The sequence below is a fragment of the Oryctolagus cuniculus genome, chromosome 3 (assembly GCF_051225735.1).
Source record: "Oryctolagus cuniculus isolate XC-2025 breed Fujian yellow rabbit chromosome 3, ASM5122573v1, whole genome shotgun sequence".
In the NCBI taxonomy this organism is placed as follows: domain Eukaryota; kingdom Metazoa; phylum Chordata; class Mammalia; order Lagomorpha; family Leporidae; genus Oryctolagus; species Oryctolagus cuniculus.
Genome location: NC_142869.1, coordinates 63646690 through 63664380, shown reverse-complemented (window position 1 = coordinate 63664380; position 17691 = coordinate 63646690). Strand labels below are relative to the sequence as shown.

Below are 17691 nucleotides of genomic sequence, written 5' to 3'. Positions count from 1 at the left end.
GGATGGCCCAAGTGCTTGGGCCCTGCACCCCATGGGAGACCAGGAGAAGAAGCTGGCTCCTGCCTTCGGATCAGCGCGGTGCGCCGGCCGCAGTACGCCAGCCGTGGCGGCCATTGGAGGGTGAACCAACAGCAAAGGAAGACTTTTCTCTCTGTCTCTCTCTCTCACTGTCCACTCTGCCTGTCAAAATAAATAAATAAATAAATAAATAAAAATTAAATTAAATTAAAAAAAAAAGAATTACCATATGAGCAAAGCAATTCCATTATTGGGTACATAGCCAAAGGAAATGAAACTATTACATGAAAGAGATACCTGAATGTCTATATCTATTAGAGCTCTATTCCCAAAAGCCAAGACATGGAGTCAACCAAGATATCCACTGATGAATGGATTTAAAAATATGGTATATATACAATGGAATATTATTCAACCATAAAAGGATGAAATCCTGTCATTTGAGGCAACATGAATGGAACTGGAGGACATTACATTAAACAAAGTGAGTCAGGTACAGAAAGGTAGATGCTGTATGTTCCCATCAATGTTGAAGTTAAAAAATTTGGGGTGAGCATTAGGGTCAGCAGGTTAAGCTACTGCTTGGGTCACCTGCAACCTATATCTGAGTGCCTGGGATTGAGTCTCACCTCTATCCTGAAGCTGGGAAGGCAGTAGAAGATGGTCCAAATACTTGGGAGACACAAATGAAGTTCCTGGCTCCTGGATTCAGTCTGGCCCAGCTCCAGCTGTTGTAGCATTTGGGGAGTGAACCAATGGATGAAAGATCTCTTTCATTCTGCCTTCAAGTTAAAAAAAAAAAAAAGTTGAACATATAGATGCAGAGAGTAGAAAAGTGATCTTTTTTTATAGAAAGCTTTATTTATTTTTTAAATAAACTTTTTTTTTTTAATTTCACAGGTAGAGTCATAGACAGTGAGAGAGAGAGAGAGAGAGACAGAGAGAAAGGTCTTCCTTCTGTTGGTTCACTCCCCAAATGGCCGCCATGGCCAGTGCTGCACCAGTCTGAAGCCTGGAGCCAGGTGCTTCCTCCTGGTCTCCCATGCGGGTACAGGGGCCCAAGCACTTGGGCCTTCCTCCACTGCCCTCACGGGCCACGGCAGAGAACTGGAGTGGAAGAGGAGCAACCGGGACTAGAACCCGGCGCCCATATGGGATGCCGGCACCGTAGGCAGAGGATTAACCAAGTGAGCCATAGCGCTGGCCCCAGAAAGCTTTTATTTAATAAATGTGAATTTCATAGGTACAACTTTTGGATTATAGAGGTTCTTCCCCCCAATACCTGCCCTCCCACCCCCAGACCATCCCACCTTGTACTCTGCTCCCATCCCATTCTTTATTAAGATTCATTTTTAATTATCTTTATATATAGAAGATCAACTCTATACTAAGTAAAGATTTCAACAGTTTGCACCCACACAGACACACAAAGTATAAAGTACTGTTTGAAGACCAGTTTTACCATTAATTCTCATAGTACAATTCATTAAGGACAGAAGTCCTACATGGGGAGCAAGTGCACAGTGACTCCTGTTGTTGATTTAACAATTAACACACTTATTTATGACATCAGTGATCACCCAAGGCTCTTGTCATGAGCTGCCAAGGCTATGGAATCCTCTTGGGTTCACAAACTCAGACATTATTTAGACAGGGCCATAATCAAAGTAGAAGTTTTCTCCTCCCTTCAGAGACAGGTACCTCCTTCTTTGATGGCCCCTTCTCTCCACCAGGACCTCACTCACAGAGATCTTTCATGTAGGTCATTTTTTGCCACAGTGTCATGGCTTTCCATGCCTTAAATACTCTAATGGGCTTTTTAGCTGGATCCGAATGCCTTAAGGGCTGATTTTGAGGCCAGGGTACTGTTTAGGGCATTTGTCATTCTACGAGTCTGCTGTGTGGCCTGCTTCCCATCTTGGTTCAGAACAGTGGTCATAAAAGGGCTAGGAAGGGTGAGGGGAAGAGCAACAGTGAAAGGGTAAACAATGGACATCAAAACACAGTGGGGGAAGAATGCAAATCTAACAATATGTAGCACAACTGGGCAACCATAGACTATGACAACTAATTCATTATTTCAAAATAACTAGAGAAATTTGAAATTTCCCAACACATCGAAATGATAATATTTTAGGAGACTGAAAAGCTAATTACCCCGATTTGATCACTATTCATTGTATAAACGTATGAGTTACAATCCTATATCTCATAAATAATATAAATATAAATCAATTTTAAAAATTTCAATTGTAGGGGCCAGTGCTGTGGGTAGCAGGTAAAGCCGCCTCCTGCAGTGCCAGCATCCCATATGGCACCGGTTTGAGTCCTGGCTGCTCCACTTTCTATTGAACTCTGCTATGGCTCAGGAAAGTAGTGGAAGATGGCCCAAGTCCTTGGGTCCCTGCACCTATGTGGGTGACCTGGAAGAAGCTCCAGTCCTCTGGCTTTGGATTGGCTCAGCTGCAGCCATGGCAGTCTTCTCTCTTCCGCCTCTGTCTCTCTGTAACCCTGTCATGCAAATAAAATAAATAAATCTTTTTAAGAAATTCAATTTTAGCTCTCACATAAAAGGGAGAACATGTGCATTTGTCTTTCTGTGTCCTCCTTATTTCGCTCAACATGATGTCCTCCAGTTGCATCCATTTGGAAGCAAATGGTAGAATTTCATTCTTTTTTATAGTTAGATTATAAGAAAAAATTAAAATTAAAAATAAACAATTTAGTGGAACATTAAGCCTTTTGATTTTACTTTACATTTAAAATGTTATATCTTGGGGCCAATGTTGTGGCAGAGCTGGTAAGGCTGCAGCCTGTGACTCTGGTAACCCATATGTGTGACAGTTCATGTCCTAGCTGCTCCACCTCTAATCCAGCTTCCTGCTAATGGAGTGAAAGATGGGCCCCTGGCAGCCATGTGGGAGACCTAGATGAAGCTCCTGGCTCCTGTCTTCAGCCTGGCTCAGCCCTGGCTATGTGGCCATCTGGGGAGTGAACTAGAAGATGGAAGATCTCTCTCTCTCCCTTTCTCTCTGTAATTCTGACTTTCAACTAAATAAATAAAAATTAAAAAAAAAAAGTTGTCTCAAAAGCTAAGACAGAAAGGAAGAAAGGGGAGGGAGGGCGTGAAGGAGGAGAGTGGAAGGGAATATCATTATATTCTTAGAATTGTGTCAATGAACTACACTGAATCTGTTCTCTTTGTATTAATATTACATTAACATGAAAAAATAAAGTATGTGATGGTACAATTTTTTAAAAATAATAAGCAAAAAATTTCTGCACACATATGAACAGAACATAAAATAGGAAAAGAAAGAAAAAGAAGGAAGTGCTTATGATAAAACTTAGGACGGTGGTTACTTTTGGCAAATAGGGAGGGTGAAATAACAGGGAGAGGGCAAATGGGGGCTCTTGGGGTGCTGGCAGTGTTATATTGCTTAACCTAGATGGTAGTTTCAGGGGTGTGGGGTTTGAGATAACTTCCGCTTTGGTTCACTTCTTGGTTGTATTTTACAATTTTTTTTAAAAAAAGGCATAAGATACAAGAATTCCTATTCAGGATTCAAAAATTGATCTGTTCTCTTCAGACTTATTTTTGGCCGTTAGCTTAGAAGATGTGTCATAAATGCACTTACCTAAAATTCTATATGCCATGGTTCATTCACCCCCTTCTTCCTACGTATGTGATCTGTTTTCCATCAAAAAACAGGCTATAAAGGGCCAAGTATCTCAGAACTCAGAAAGAACAGGTTAACTGATATGCCCTTCTGAATATGATATTCAGTGATGTTTCAATTTTTCTGGGAATCACAAGCATCTCAGTGGACCTGGTTTCCTGTGAAACATCCATTTCTCTTATGTAGCATGAATAAATAGGGCACTCTTGGAGAGGAAGTTGGAAATCCGTCACCAAGACTTTCGTACCACACTTATTCCTCCCAATAGAATCACCCAGTTTTCCTCCACATATATCCTGGCTCCTAACTAGTCTGCTTATACCACACAGAACAAACAGAATCTGAACACGTGTTTTTGCTGCCCATATACTTCAGGACTGTACACACACACACACACACACACATGCATACACACACATATGCAGTTCACATGCATACACATACATATGCAGTTTTTCTAGTGGTACATAATTTTGGTTTATATCAAGCTTTTCATCACCCAGGAGAGAGCTTTTGCTTTTTCTGTGGATACCTGTAAAATTTATGAATTTTGCCTTCTGAGAGTTGGCAAGAACCATGTCCCTGCTTCAATTTGGACAAGAAGTCAGCTGATTACTTTACACGTTAAGTATGCCAATAATGTTAGATTGAGCTCTCTGGGGGAGTCAGGAAAAAAAGTCAGTGGGCCCATCTAATTGCAAAAATAATTTGAGGTCATTGTGGCTTACATAATATTTTGGCAAGAAATCTACAAATTCTTCATGATTGCAAGCAAATGTGCGAGTTGGTGTTTTAACTCTGATCTGGAAAGGGTGTGAGAAGCTTGAAGACTAAGTTGCTGAACTGTCAAACTGGAGAAGCTTTTCTCCTCAGAGCAATTTATTCTTCCTTCTCTCCCTTTTCTTCACTCCTGGTCCATGTGAAATAGCTGCTGGCTTTTCTTAGGAAGAATGCAATGATCAGAAGTAGCGGCTAAATAGGGGTTGGGCTCAGGGATCTAGAACTGCATTAAATATGTAATGCTGAATTCCCTCTCCAGAGCTGGAGATTTAGCATGCAAATCAAGTCTTCTTCATTATTATCTGAAAATTTCCAGAACTACTAGATAGTTCTTTTGCATTAGTCAAATAACTCTTGGAATGCCTTAACTTTTTCTCAGAACCTGTGTTAGAAAGGAGGTGGTTCATCAGAAAGAGGTAATTTTACTGGGCTGGGAATCCTTGTGGCAATCCTTTCTTTTACCATCACCAAGATCTATCTTTGAGAAGTACAATTTATGCAAAAGGAACTTAATGGTTAGATCTTCAAGATGGATTATAATGGCTTATCTAATATATAATGTACTGAAGTGTGTATTGTTTTGGCCACATCTAATCATTTATACTATTTTTGGGGGGCGAAGATGCATTTAGAGTCTTAGGTCAGTATGCAAGAGACAAATATTTCTCCCTGAACATTCCTCTTCCCTGTATTCCAGTGCCGGGGAAAAGCGGCAGGTTGAATTGAGTTGATATTTCTAGGCACCAATAATTTATTAACTCCCAATAAATGTACTATCCAACAGTCATGTGTCCATTTAAGTTTAAATTAATTAAAATACAAAAACTCAGTTCCTTTTTTTTTTTTTTTTTTTTTTGACAGGCAGAGTTAGTGAGAGAGACAGAGAGAAAGGTCTTCTTTCCATTGGTTCACTCCCCTAATGGCCGCCACGGCCGGAACTAAGCCGATCCGAAGCCAGGAGCCAGGTGCTTCCTCCTGGTCTCCCATGCGGGTGCAGGGCCCGAGGACCTGGGCCATCCTCCACTGCCTTTCCGGGACACAGCAGAGAGCTGGACTGGAAGAGGAGCAACCATGAAAGAATCCAGCACCCCAACGGGGACTAAAACCTGGGGTGCTGGCGCCGTAGGCGGAGGATTAGCCTAGTGAGCCACGGTGCTGGCCAAAGCTCAGTTCCTAAGTCATCGTAGTCAAATGCCATTTTCCTAGCCATATGTGACCAGTAGTAACTATACTGGATAGTACATACATAGAACATTTCCATCATGAAAAGTGCTTTTTGTATGGAGCAACTTTGTACATTAATCACTAGCTAAGCATTTGCATCTGAGGGAAAGGGGAAAATAGTTTCTATGTGGCTGTGACTCAAGTCCCTCTCCTACAATGCCAAGTTAGTGAAGCACTTATAAATTAAAAGTGAATTTCAGATTTTTATAAAGGATATCAATTGTCTTCATGGAATTGATGGTCTGTTTGGAGAAACAGATGTTTGCAAATGAAAAGTTAATTAACAAATAAAGACAGAATGTACAAATTTTAAGTGAGAGAATAAGTTCTCAGGGAAACGACAGATTTGACAGACACGAAGGTTAATGTATTTGTGACGCACTGGATTAAGAGGCAAAAGAGGAAGAGTCTGAAAAGAGGCCTGGGGTTGATAGAACACTGGCAGACAATTGGGAAATGTAAAACGGAGGGGGAAAATGAGCGTTTCACCATGTTCAAGGAAGCACAGGGAGAATCAGGGGATTATTCTCTTGCAAAAGCAAAGGATGATCTATGAGCAGTCAACAGGACATCTAAACTCAGTACCTGATAGACCTAGAGCAGTATTGTTACTTTATCTGTTTTTAATGTTGTCAGTTACACCACACCTGAGATTGGATTATGGAGATAAAGGAGGAGGTCAGACGCAAGCAAATGGAGGTAACGCCCAGATAAACTGAGGGGACAGTATTTAGGAATAATCTTTGGCTTATTAATTTTTGATTTGAGCCACCTCCACCTATTCTGGTGACTTTTATCAAGTCAAAGGATATGAGTATGGCTTTCTTCATATTGTGCAAGACAAAAAGAAGACAAATAGGGTTGTGTACTTGACACTGGAAGGCACAGTGGGTTTCAACTTTTTAAAATAAGTCACAACTCCCTTGATAGGCAATTAAGTCAAGTAAAGGAGAAACATCTAGGATATCCCTCTTCTGTTATCAAACCCGCAGGAGGTATATCTACATTTTTGGTCATTAGCTAAATTCTGAAAATTTAATAAACAGGTTTGCTGTGTTGTGAGGACATACAACAAAACAGGGCCATTTATGCAAAAGTCAGAAACTAGGGGCTTCCAGGCTTTGATACCTAATTATTCAAGAGCAACTAAAGATTCTCTTTCTCAGTTATAAATACCTAGAACAGTGCTATACGGGTCTCATGTTCTTGTATCTCACAAATGGGGTCTTGACAGCTATAGTGGCAATCCCTGAAATTCTTCCCAGAACTCAATATTTAAGAACTAGGAGTATAGTTTATCAGGGTGAAAATTCATTTTAGGGGCCAGCGCCATGGCTCACTTGGTTAATCCTCCTCCTGCAGCGCCGGCATCCCATATGGACACCAGGTTCTAGTCCTGGTTGCTCCTCTTCCAGTCCAGCTTTCTGCTGTGTCCCGGAAAGGCAGTGGAGGATGGCCCAGGTCCTCGGGCCCTGCACCAGCATGGGAGACCAGGAGGAAGCACCTGGCTCCTGGCTTCAGATCGGCGCAGTGCCGGCCATAGCAGTCAATTGGGGAGTGAACCAACAGAAGGAAGACCTTTCTCTCTGTCTCTCTCTTTTACTGTATATAACTCTACCTGTCAAATAAAAATAAAAAATAAAAATGACCTAGGAAGGAGGAGTCTGGCCACCTTCCCTTCACTGAGACTTTCATTCAAAACTGGCTCTTAAAAAAAAATAAAGAAAATTCATTTTAGCAGGTTCAACTTTAGAATTCATAAAAAAACAAACAAAAACCCTCAAGCTTGTATGTTTTAACATACAATGTTAATACCTCAGAATTCCAGTGGTGGAACAAGGATAAGATGAAGCATATGGGGGACGGTGGTGTTGCTCAGCGGGTTAAAGCTCCAGTCTGCAGTGCCAGCATCCCACATGGGCGCTGGTTCAAGTTCCAGCTGTTCCACTTCTGGTCCAGCTCTCTGCTATGGCCTGAGAAAGCAGCAGAAGACGGCCCAAGTGCTTGAGCCCCTGCACTCAAGTGGGAGACCTGGAAGAAGCTCCAGGCTCCTGGCTTCGGATTGGCCCACCTCCGCCCATTGCAGCCATCTGGGGAATGAACCAGCGGATGGAAGACCCCCCTACCCAACCTCTGCCTCTCTGTTACTCTTTCAAATAAATAAATAAATATTAAAAAAAGATGATGTATATGGAACTTTCTTTTTTAAAGATTTATTTATTTGAAAGGTAGAGTTACAGAGAGAGAGAGAGGGGAAGAGATAGAAAGATCTTCCACCCAGTGGTTCACTCCCCAAATGGCTGCAATGGCCAGGGCTGAACCAGGCTGAAGCCAGGAGCCAGGAGCTTTATCTGAGTCTCCCACGTGGATGCAGGGGTCCAAGGACTTCTGTCATCTTGCATTGCTTTCCCAGGCACATTAGCAGGGAGCTGGTTCAGAAGTAGAGTAGCTGGGACTGGAACCAGCACCCAGATGGGATTTCAGCATAGCAGGCAGCAGCTTAAGCCATTACGCTAAAAAGCTGGCCCCAGTATATGGTACTTAACATAACAAATAGTTGTTTTAGAAAAATTTCTTATACTCCTTGGAAAAATCTGTATCAGTGTGTTGCTGCAAAGAGTCACAACAGTCTAGATTATGGCTATTTAGCATTTAACAAATTCATAGTATTTCTTAGTTTTGTGCTAAATTATCTTTTAATTTAAAGATTTTACTTATTTGAAAGGCAGAGTTACAGAGAGAGAGGAAAAGGCAGAGAGAGAGAGAGAGAGAGAGAGAGAGATTGATTGATTTTTTCATCTGCTGGTTCACTCCCCAAATGGCTGCAATGGCCAAGGCTAGGCCTCACTGAAGCCAGGAGCCAGGAGCTTCTTCTGGGTCCCCCTAGGTTGTGTGGGAGCTCAAGTACTTGGGCCATCTGCTGCTGCCTCCCCAGGCACATTAGCACGGAGCTGGACTGGAAGTGGAGCAGCTGGGACTCGAACTGGTGCCCATATGAGATGCCGATATTGCAGGTTGAGGCTTTACCTGCTATGCCACAGCACCAGCCCCATTAAATTATTTTAATAGCTGCAAAAAATACTTTATCATATGAAAAAAATTCATTTAACCACTTCTCTGTTGCAAGACATTTTTTAAAAAAGATTTTATTAATTTGAGAGGTAGAGTTATAGACAGTAAGAGGGTGAGACAAAGAGAAAGGTCTTCCACTGTTGGTTCACTCTCCAAATGGCCACAACTGCCAGAGTTGGGCTGATCTGAAGCCAGGGAGCCAGGAGCTTCATCTGGGTCTCTCATGTGGGTGTAGGGGCCCAAGGACTTGGGCCATCTTCTACTGCTTTCCCAGGCCATAACAGAGGGTTGGATTGGAAGAGGAGCAGCCGCGACATAAACTGGCACCCATATGTGATGCTGGCACTGGAAGTGGAGGCTTCACCTGCTACGCCACAGTGCTGGCCCCTGAGGCTAGACATTTGTGTTGTTGTCATTGTGGCTTGGTATCTCTTTGTATATGAATCTCAGAGCCATGAAATCTGCAAAGTTCTGATAATGTATATTTTAGGACTTTTTGGACCACATATTGCATGTTCTGTTTATTTCTTCCTTTTTAAATGAAACAATACTTTTCAACTCTCAAAAACATTAGCTTGAGGGCTGTATAAAAACAGATGCCTGGGGCCGGCGCTATGGCATAGCGGGTATAAGCTGTGGTCTGCTGGGCCGGCATCCCATAAATGGGTGCTGGTGGGAGTCCCAGCTGCTGCACTTCAGACACAGCTCCCTGCTAATATGCCTGGGAAAGCAGCAGAAGATGGCTCAAGTCCTTAGTCCCTGCACCCACATGGAAGACCCGGAGGAAGCTCCAGGCTCCTGACTTCAGATTGGCCCAGCTCTGGCTGCTGTGGACATTTGGGGAGTGAACCTGCCGGATAGGGGACCTTTCTCCCTGCCTCACTATAACTCTGCCTTTCAAATAAACAATATATCTTAAAAACAAAGAGTTGGCTCTCACCTAATAACTTGCCTAGTTATTTATCAGATGTGGGCCTCTTTGGAAGCTCTCGGTGAAGGTATAAACTCAACTGTGGATGTTGGCAAGAGCCTAGGTGTCAGCTGACAATAGGTCATGGGGTTTTGGTGTTCTTCAGAGCCCTCTGCCAATAGTTTTCCTTTTGTTAAGAAAGCATAACGTGAAGGTGCTGATCCCGTGGAGACAACAGAATGGCCAGTGGCATCGCCAGGTTTTGTGTAGGCTAATTCTTAAGTAAGGCACTGGCTGGAAAGGGCTGTGGGGCAGTCTTCGGAGATGGCCCCTTAATTTCACCAAGTGAAAATAATTTTATCAAGAAATTAAGCTAACTTGTAAATAACTGAGAAGTCTCAAGAGCAGCCGTTCAGTAATTTTATATGTAGCAATAAAAACAAAAACGAACCACCTGGCCTCTATTCGCGTCAGAATCCAGAAACGAATGGAAAAAGAAAAACTGCAACTCAGTTTTGGCAATTAACTTAGCAAGTTCTCAGACGAGCTGGATATGTCTGTCTCTGTTCATCTGTAAGATGGAGATTACTGGTTTGAGTTCTATCATTAAGCACAGTGCCATATTCGAAACAGGTGATGAGAAATGAGAAAATGAAGGGCCGTTTGCTTTGATGGTCAGAGGTAATGACAGTTTTGAGCTACTTTAGTGACCTTCACTCCCACCCCCACCCCCCACCGCGGGGGAGAGCAGAGGCGCAGCACTAGCATTTCTCTGGGCAAAGGAAGGTGCTGGTCTTCTAGTCAGGTCCGGTAACACCGCCTACTCCTGCTCCGAAGCGCTTACCCCTAAAAAGCTCCTCGAGAGGCCCAGGCCACACCCGAAGGCACCTCCCAGGATTCCAGGACTACTGCGGGGGCGCTTGTGGTTTGGCTCTTGGACCAGCTCAGCCCAGCTGGGCCAATAAGGGGTCGGCTCAAACTCACCTGCTCGGCAGGTGCTCCCGGCCGAGGCGTGACCAAGGCGGGCGGGCGGGCGCGGTGGGCGGAGGCAGAAAATGTGAAGCTCCAGGCGCATGGCACCCGCCGCCCAGTCGCCGCGGTGGCTGCCGGGATGCGCCGCAGCGAATGGTCGCGCCGGGCGCCGCTCTGAGTGACCTTTCACCCGCGCCCAGCGGACCCGGGCGGCGGCACAAGGCGGAAGCCATGGCGGAGGCGGCGGCTGCAGCGGGCGGGACCGGCGCGGGCGCGAGCTCGGGCTCTGGAGCTGACCGGGATCGGGACCCAGATCGCGCAGGGCGGCGGCTGCGGGTTCTCTCGGGCCATCTGCTGGGCCGGCCCCAGGACGCTCTGAGTACCAATGAGTGCAGAGCGCGGAGAGCCGCGGCGGCGGCAACGGCGGCGCCCACGGCCACTCCCGCCGTGCAAGAGTCGGGCATCATCCCCAAGAAGCGGTGAGTACGGCCGAGGGAAGGAGCTGGTGGCGAGGGAGCAGGCTGGGCCTGTGCTGCGTGGGGGGCGGGGGGCGGGGAGGGACAGGGAAGAGGGGTACAGAAGGTGACATGAGTGGGCAGAAAGCATCCCAGTCGCGCAAAGTACGGACCCACCTCTCTGTCAGGAGACTGGACGGGAGCCTGGACTCTACCGGGACGGGATGGTGGATTGTGGCCACTGTGTGAGGGTGACAGACCCGAAGAATTCTTACAGGGGAAGAGTTTTAAAGGAGTCCCTTCCCTTGGGTTCTTAATGCCAGGAATTCATTCCTTTTCTTGAACGAATACTTAGGGGCTGTGGTTTTGGAATGGGTAACAGGGATTCTGTTAGGTTTCTCCCAGGAGGTTTCAGGTTAGCACTAGAAGATGATCACAGGGTCCCCTTCTAATTCGTGAAAGCCTGAGTGTGTGTGTGGGGGGGGGGGGGGCGTTGGTGCCCTGGAAAAAGGTACCTTTTGGCTTCTGTGGAGTAGACTTCTACTTGCTTATGGGCATGGTCTTTGACTTCGAGGAAGGAAACCAGTGAGTGAGTGGGTAAGAAGCAATGAGCCATAAACACTAGTTAGTGATGGAGGGTGTGGTGTTGAACTCCGTGTAACCAGCAGCTAAAAGACAAGGATCTCTGGATGAAGGATATTTCTGACAGATCTTGAGAGATGTGACTTCTGGGGAAATCTTAATCTGATAAAATTTACTGGGAGGAGCTGTTTGCTGAGATGTGGCTTTGAGTGCATAAACTCTTGAGAGTGAAATAAGATGTTGCTAATGTCTAATGGGTACTTGCAAAGTATCAGAGATGTGCTAAATCCGTCATTTCTTTTATTCCTTCCCAAGCCCTGAGATAGGTACAGTTTTATTCTGTCTTACAGATGAAGTTAAAAAAGAAAATTTTTAGCTTAGCAGATACACTGTGTGGCAGTTTAGAATTGGAAAGCACATCAAATTTACTTCAGTGCCAAGTTCTCAAGTTATACTACTACTAATGAGTTCATTCATTCAACATGCATTAGTCTTTCTCTGTTACATACATACTATACTAGCTATGCAGAGATTTAAGAATGCAGTATTTAAGGAGCAAATGCAGTATATAAGGAGCAAATAGCTTAGTAGCTGAAGTTCTAATAGTGTAATGACAGACTTAACTGGTAACTGTAGATCATAGTTACTTAATCTAGTTTTGGGTGTGTGTGTGTTATGACAAAAGCTTTCAGAGTTAAGATTAGCTGAGTAAATCATGAAGCTTGCATTGGAGATAGCCTGCCTAAGTAGAAGAGTGTTTTTGGGAGGCAAATAGTAGGTTCGCAGGTGAAGACATGAGAGACAAATAAGGGAACTGCTGGCAGTTAGGTTTGGCAGGAGCTGGTGAGAGTGACATGGATTAAGGCTAGGGAGGTATCTTGGTTGCAGGATTTTGCCTGGGGCAAAATATGATTAGATTTACATTTTACAAAAGTCCCTGGAACCAAACTGAAAAAGGTTGAGCAGTTTAGCAATATAATGCTCGACCTGGGTTTGAATTTCTGCTACATGGTTTAAATTGCGTGACCTTGGGCAAATCACTTAGCCTTTCTCAGAGGTTTAGTCTCCTCATTTATAACCATAGGGACAATCATTTCGGCTTTGCAGTATTGCTGTGAGAATTAAAAAATACAAAAGTGATCAGGTGCTTAGTATAGGGCCTGTTAACGCAGCCCCTCAACAAGAGGTAATTGTAATTTTCATTGTGTCTAAACACAGAGGGCCATTAGGAGACTGGTAGGCTCATGAGAAATGGTGGGATTGTGAACTAAGGCATAATTCAGAGAAGAAGCATTCTGTTAGTGAAAAGGTTAGGAAGTAAACTTTTCTAGAACTTGTTTACTGGGTGGTAGGAGAGGGAGGAATCAAGGATCACATCTTGTCCTCCAGCTTCAGCTGGAGCTATAGTAGCCATCATTGGGCTTAAAACTTTTAAATAGCTTCAGACACATCTTTCTCTACTCATTTGTATGCACATATGTGTGATTGTACATTTGTATGTATTTTCACATTTTAGGAGCCGAGAGGGCTGGTTTTCCTTATGGCTCAATTTAGATTCACTGCTTTCAAGGAAAAATAGTAATGCATACTAGGTGATGTTTGAAGCTTTCTATGGCTGAAGATGACTGCCTCCAAGATGTGGCTGCTCCAAGGACTGGAAACAGCAGTTGCTCAGGCACAGTTGTAGCATGAGTTGTGCCTGCTCTTTGGATTAGGGTTAGGTGGTTAGTGGTAAAATCTTGTCCTGTATGAGTATTTTGAAGACAGAGAGAGAGAGAGAGAGAGAGATAATGAGAATGAATGAGAATGAATCTTCCATCCACTGGTTCACTCCTCCAGATGGCCTTAAAAATTGCAGCTGGACAAGGCGGGAGGAGCCAAGAGTTCCATCTGGGTCTCCCATGTGGGTGGCAGGGATTCAAGTACTGGAGCCATTATCTGTGGCTTCCTGGGCACATTTGCAGGGGACTAGATCAGAAGTGGAACAGCCAAAACTCTAATCAGCACTATGAAATGATATGCAAGTGGCAGTTTAACATGCTATGTCACAGTGTCTGCCCAGGAACCGAATTGCTGGAGGCATCAGCACTGCCTTCCAGAGCCTGCGTTAGCAGGAAGCTGGATGGAATCAGGAGCTGGAAATGGGAATTGGACCCAGGTTCTCTTATGTGGGATATGAGCATCTTAACTGCTAGGCTAACCTCTTGCTCTCTGGAGTAGTGACTGGAAGACTGAAATTTCATGTCTTCGTTCTTCTTACAGAATAGTCATGTGCCTATTGATTTATTCAGCATTTGTAGGGTAGCTGCTTTGTGAGAGGTACTGTTGTAGGCACTGGAAGTAAAGAAATGAATAGTCTTCATCCTGAAAAGAAATTGCAATCTGGGGAGGAAGATACACTTTCCAGGATAATTAGAGCCATTGTAGTTACAGGTATGGATGTTGCACAACGGAAGCAAAGAGTGATCTGCTTTATCTTGGGGGCCAAGGGAAGCTTTCTGGAAAAGATTTTAAAAATATTGGTGATAGTTTGTCAGGGTGACTGGATGGTAAGGAGTGTTTGTATTCCAGGCAGAGGTGACAGAGCAAAGCAAGGGGATGTGAAAGTGCATATTTATTTAGGTAACTAGGGAGTTCACTATTACTAGAGGTGGGAGGAAAATGAAGAGAGCAGGGCAGTGGCAGATCATGGAAGCACTTGGCCTAAAACTCTTGAGTCATTCATTCATTCACTCATTTAGGCATGTAACGTAGAGCAATGACACGTGCTCTGCCCTTAGGGAACTTGCATTCTAGTTGGAGTGGATGCAGTGAGCAAACATGTAATATACTATGTTAGATGGTGACAAATGTAATACAGGAAAATGAGACAGCTTGGGAGGTGGGGGTAGGTGATGGAGAACCTTGAAGAAATTGTGCTGGAAAGAGGCATGCTTGGATTGGGTTTGGCTTAAGAGAGGTCACTCTAGCTGCAATCTTATGAGTGGAGAAGGGTAAGAATAGGCACATTGTCGCTCCCCCTCTTCGTGGAGGAACGACACTAAACCCTGCCTAGGCTTCATATCCGAGTCACGGCACCATTATGTCGCTCCCCCTCTTCGTGGAGGAACGACACTAAACCCTGCGCTGTTCTTTCGTCTGCTCGGCCCTCCCCGGGTTTGCTGCTGGTTCTTCCCGGGTTGGCTACTATCCCTTCCACCTCCGTGGAAGGGCAGTTCCCCCTGGCCACATTCCCCACTTCCGCAGGGGAGCGGCACACCGCCGGCCGGCTCTCTCGGGGCTGCACAGGTGTTCCTTCAGCTAGATGTTCCCCTTAGATGTTCCTGGTGCATGCCGTCTCTCTCCTCCTTTATAGTCCTCCTCCGCCAATCCTAACTCGGCTGCCCACACGCCGAGTACGCTGCTCTCCAATCAGGAGCAAGTCCTACAGTTTATTGGTTGAACTGGAGGCAGCTGTGTAAAAGCTGTTTTCTTCTCTCCCAGCGCCATATTGTGGGAGAGCAGATGCATAGAATAAGTCTTAATTCCAGTAACTTAGTCTAGTCCGAATTGCTCCCCACAGCACATGGATAATTTGGGGGAGCCTGTTGTCAGAGTGAGAAATAATGATAGATTAAACAAAGATGATGGCAATGAAAATGGGGAAGAGGGGGTGGGTCGGAAAGTTTTGGAAGTTAGTGCAGTAGGTGATAACTTTTTTTTTTGAAAGATTATTTATTTGAAAGGTAGAGTTACAGAGAGAAGAGACAGAGAGAGGTCTTTACACATTCCTTAGGATTCTGTCATTCCTCTTCTATTTTCAATCAGTCTGCAGACTCCCATAGCGTAGTAAATGCTAATTAGTTCTACAGTTTTAAAGTTGTCACCTACTGGGGCCAGTGCTGTGGCATAACGGGTTAAGCCACTGCCTGCAACGCCAGTGTCGGCATCCCATATGGGCGCTGATTCAAGTCCTAGCTGCTCTACTTCCAATCCAGCTCCCTACTAATGCACCTGGGAAAGCCAGGAGCCAGATGCTTCATCCTGGTCTCCCACATGGGTGGCAGGGGCCCAGACACTCAGGCCATCCTCCACTGCTTTTACCAGGCCATTCCCAGGGAACTAGATCAGAAGTGGAGCAGCTGGGACATGGACTGGCATCCATCGCAGCCGCAGCTTTACCTGCTACGCCACAATGCTGTCCTTGCATTGTTTTTTTTTTTAAAGATTTATTTATTTATTCAAAAGGTAGAGGTACAGACACACAGGGAGGGAGAGAGAGAGAAATCTTCCAGCTACTGTTTTATTTCCCAAATGGCCACCATGACCAAGGGTGGGCAAGGCTGAACCCAGGAGCCAGGAGCCTCTTCCTGGTCTCCCATGTGGGTGCAGGGGCCCAAGGACTTGGGCCATCTTCTGCTATCTTCCCAGGCACATTAGCAGGGAGCTGGGTTGGAAGTGGAGTAGCCGGGACTTCAACTGGTGCCTGTATAGGATGCTAGCACTGCAGGTGATGGCTGAGTCATCTGAGCCATAGCTGAGTCACAGTGGCAGCTCCCCGAATTTTTTTTTCCCAATTTTTAAAAATTATTGTAATGTTATAGAAAAGAGAAGGAAGATTCCTTGTTTACTTCTGTTCCTTTACACTGTTAGCCACTTTCCCAGTTGTAACTTTGGCTCCAGTCTCATTGTGGTTTGTTTGCATTATTAGTCAGAAGTGCTCTGTGGCAATTTTTACAGAGGTTATTAACTCTTCTGATTCATGTCAAAAGAGTATCTGATGAAGAATGCTGCTAATTAACTTACTTGCTTATAATGTCGTTTATATGCTGCTTTTTAAAAAGTAATATATTGGGGCAAGTACTGTGGCAAACCGGTTAAAGCCCCAGTTTGTAGCACTGGCATCCCATATGGGTGCTGGTTGGAGTCCTGGCTGCTCCACCTCCAATTCAACTCCCTGCTAATGCACCTGGGAAAACAGTGGAAGATGGCCCAAGTGCTTAGACCCCTGCACTTACGTGGAGACCCAGAAGAAGCTCCTGGATCCTGGCTTTGGATTGGCTGAGCTCCAACTGTTACAGCCATTTAAGGAGTGAACCAGTGGCTGAAAGACCTCTTTCTCTCTCCCTCTGTTTCCACATACCTCTGTAACTCTGTCTTTCAAATAAATAAAATAAATCTTTTTTAAAAAATCATATATTATTTACCATCCACCAAAAGCTTTGGTAGATACTTTCCAGGAGGAGAAAGGCTCAGTCTCTTGTAAATGTTTCCAGTGAAGCATACTGAAGCCAATAGGAGCTGACACATTTCTGCAGCAGATATTTGCAAAAGTGAGCTGACTTTGACTTACATTATTTGACGGAATTTGAGCCTATTTTGGTAGTTATGTGGCATGAAATACTAGTCTACTTTGAGTTCCTAGTTAGGAATTCCAGTGATAATAATAATAAGACTTTTAATTTGAATATGTCCAAATATGCCAGGTACCATGCTAAAGTTTATGCATTGTTGTCTCTTAAAATTCTCTTACAGCGCTAGGAAGTAGGTGATGCTGTATGTATGTTACAGGCAAAGCAGTGGAGCCTCAGAGAAGTTAGTCTAGGTCATGCAGCTATGAAATGAAAGAGATGGCACTTCACCTCTGGTCTTACTCCAGAGCCCATGTTTTTTCCTCCTGCTGTATTGCTACTCTTGAAGTTGTTCCCTGGGGAAAAATTACCTACTTATTTTTATTATTCATCAAGTTGCTTTCTGTGTCATGCCAAGTTTCAGACCTTTTGGATTAAATAGATCATGATGAAATACTGTGCCATGTAGTTAAGAAGGCATTAGTTTATGTTGTACTTGCTGAATAAATTATAAAATGTATCTAATGAAAATGAAATTAATAACTTACGAAAATATAATGCATTATTTAAGGAGATAGAACAGCCTGTTTGTGTGTGTGTGTGTGTGTGTGTGTGTGTATGAGTAAATTTTGCTCTTTGGCTTGTGAGAAGACAGAGTTGGAATAAAA

General features: G+C 44.3%; 2 protein-coding genes across 34 annotated transcripts in view; one reads left to right on the top strand and one right to left on the bottom strand.

Annotated features, from left to right (window-relative positions):
• Nucleotides 1-10802, bottom strand: part of NFE2L2 (NFE2 like bZIP transcription factor 2) — a 184336-nt gene extending 173534 nt beyond the window's left edge. For 5 of the 27 annotated variants that reach the window (XM_089328094.1, XM_051849403.3, XM_070070629.2 and 2 more), the window contains exons 1-2: nucleotides 10669-10794; nucleotides 648-800 (exon numbers count right to left, since the gene is read on the bottom strand). Coding sequence is in view for 4 of the 27 variants with exons in the window: in XM_051849400.3 (XP_051705360.3) it covers nucleotides 10669-10759 (91 nt within the window). In the remaining 23 variants the exon portion in view is untranslated. Of the gene's footprint in view, nucleotides 1-647; nucleotides 801-2441; nucleotides 2530-10668 lie in introns of those variants that run through there. The other 22 variants (XM_070070637.2, XM_070070632.2, XM_051849400.3 and 19 more) reach the window with 17 other exon arrangements.
• Nucleotides 10803-10809: 7 nt separating this feature from the next.
• The window catches only part of AGPS (alkylglycerone phosphate synthase), a 137295-nt gene continuing 130413 nt past the window's right edge, over nucleotides 10810-17691 (top strand). For all 7 annotated transcript variants that reach the window (XM_002712307.6, XM_070070624.2, XM_089328102.1 and 4 more), the window contains exon 1: nucleotides 10810-11135. In XM_002712307.6, coding sequence (XP_002712353.3) covers nucleotides 10810-11135 — 326 coding nt within the window. The remainder of the gene's footprint in view (nucleotides 11136-17691) is intronic.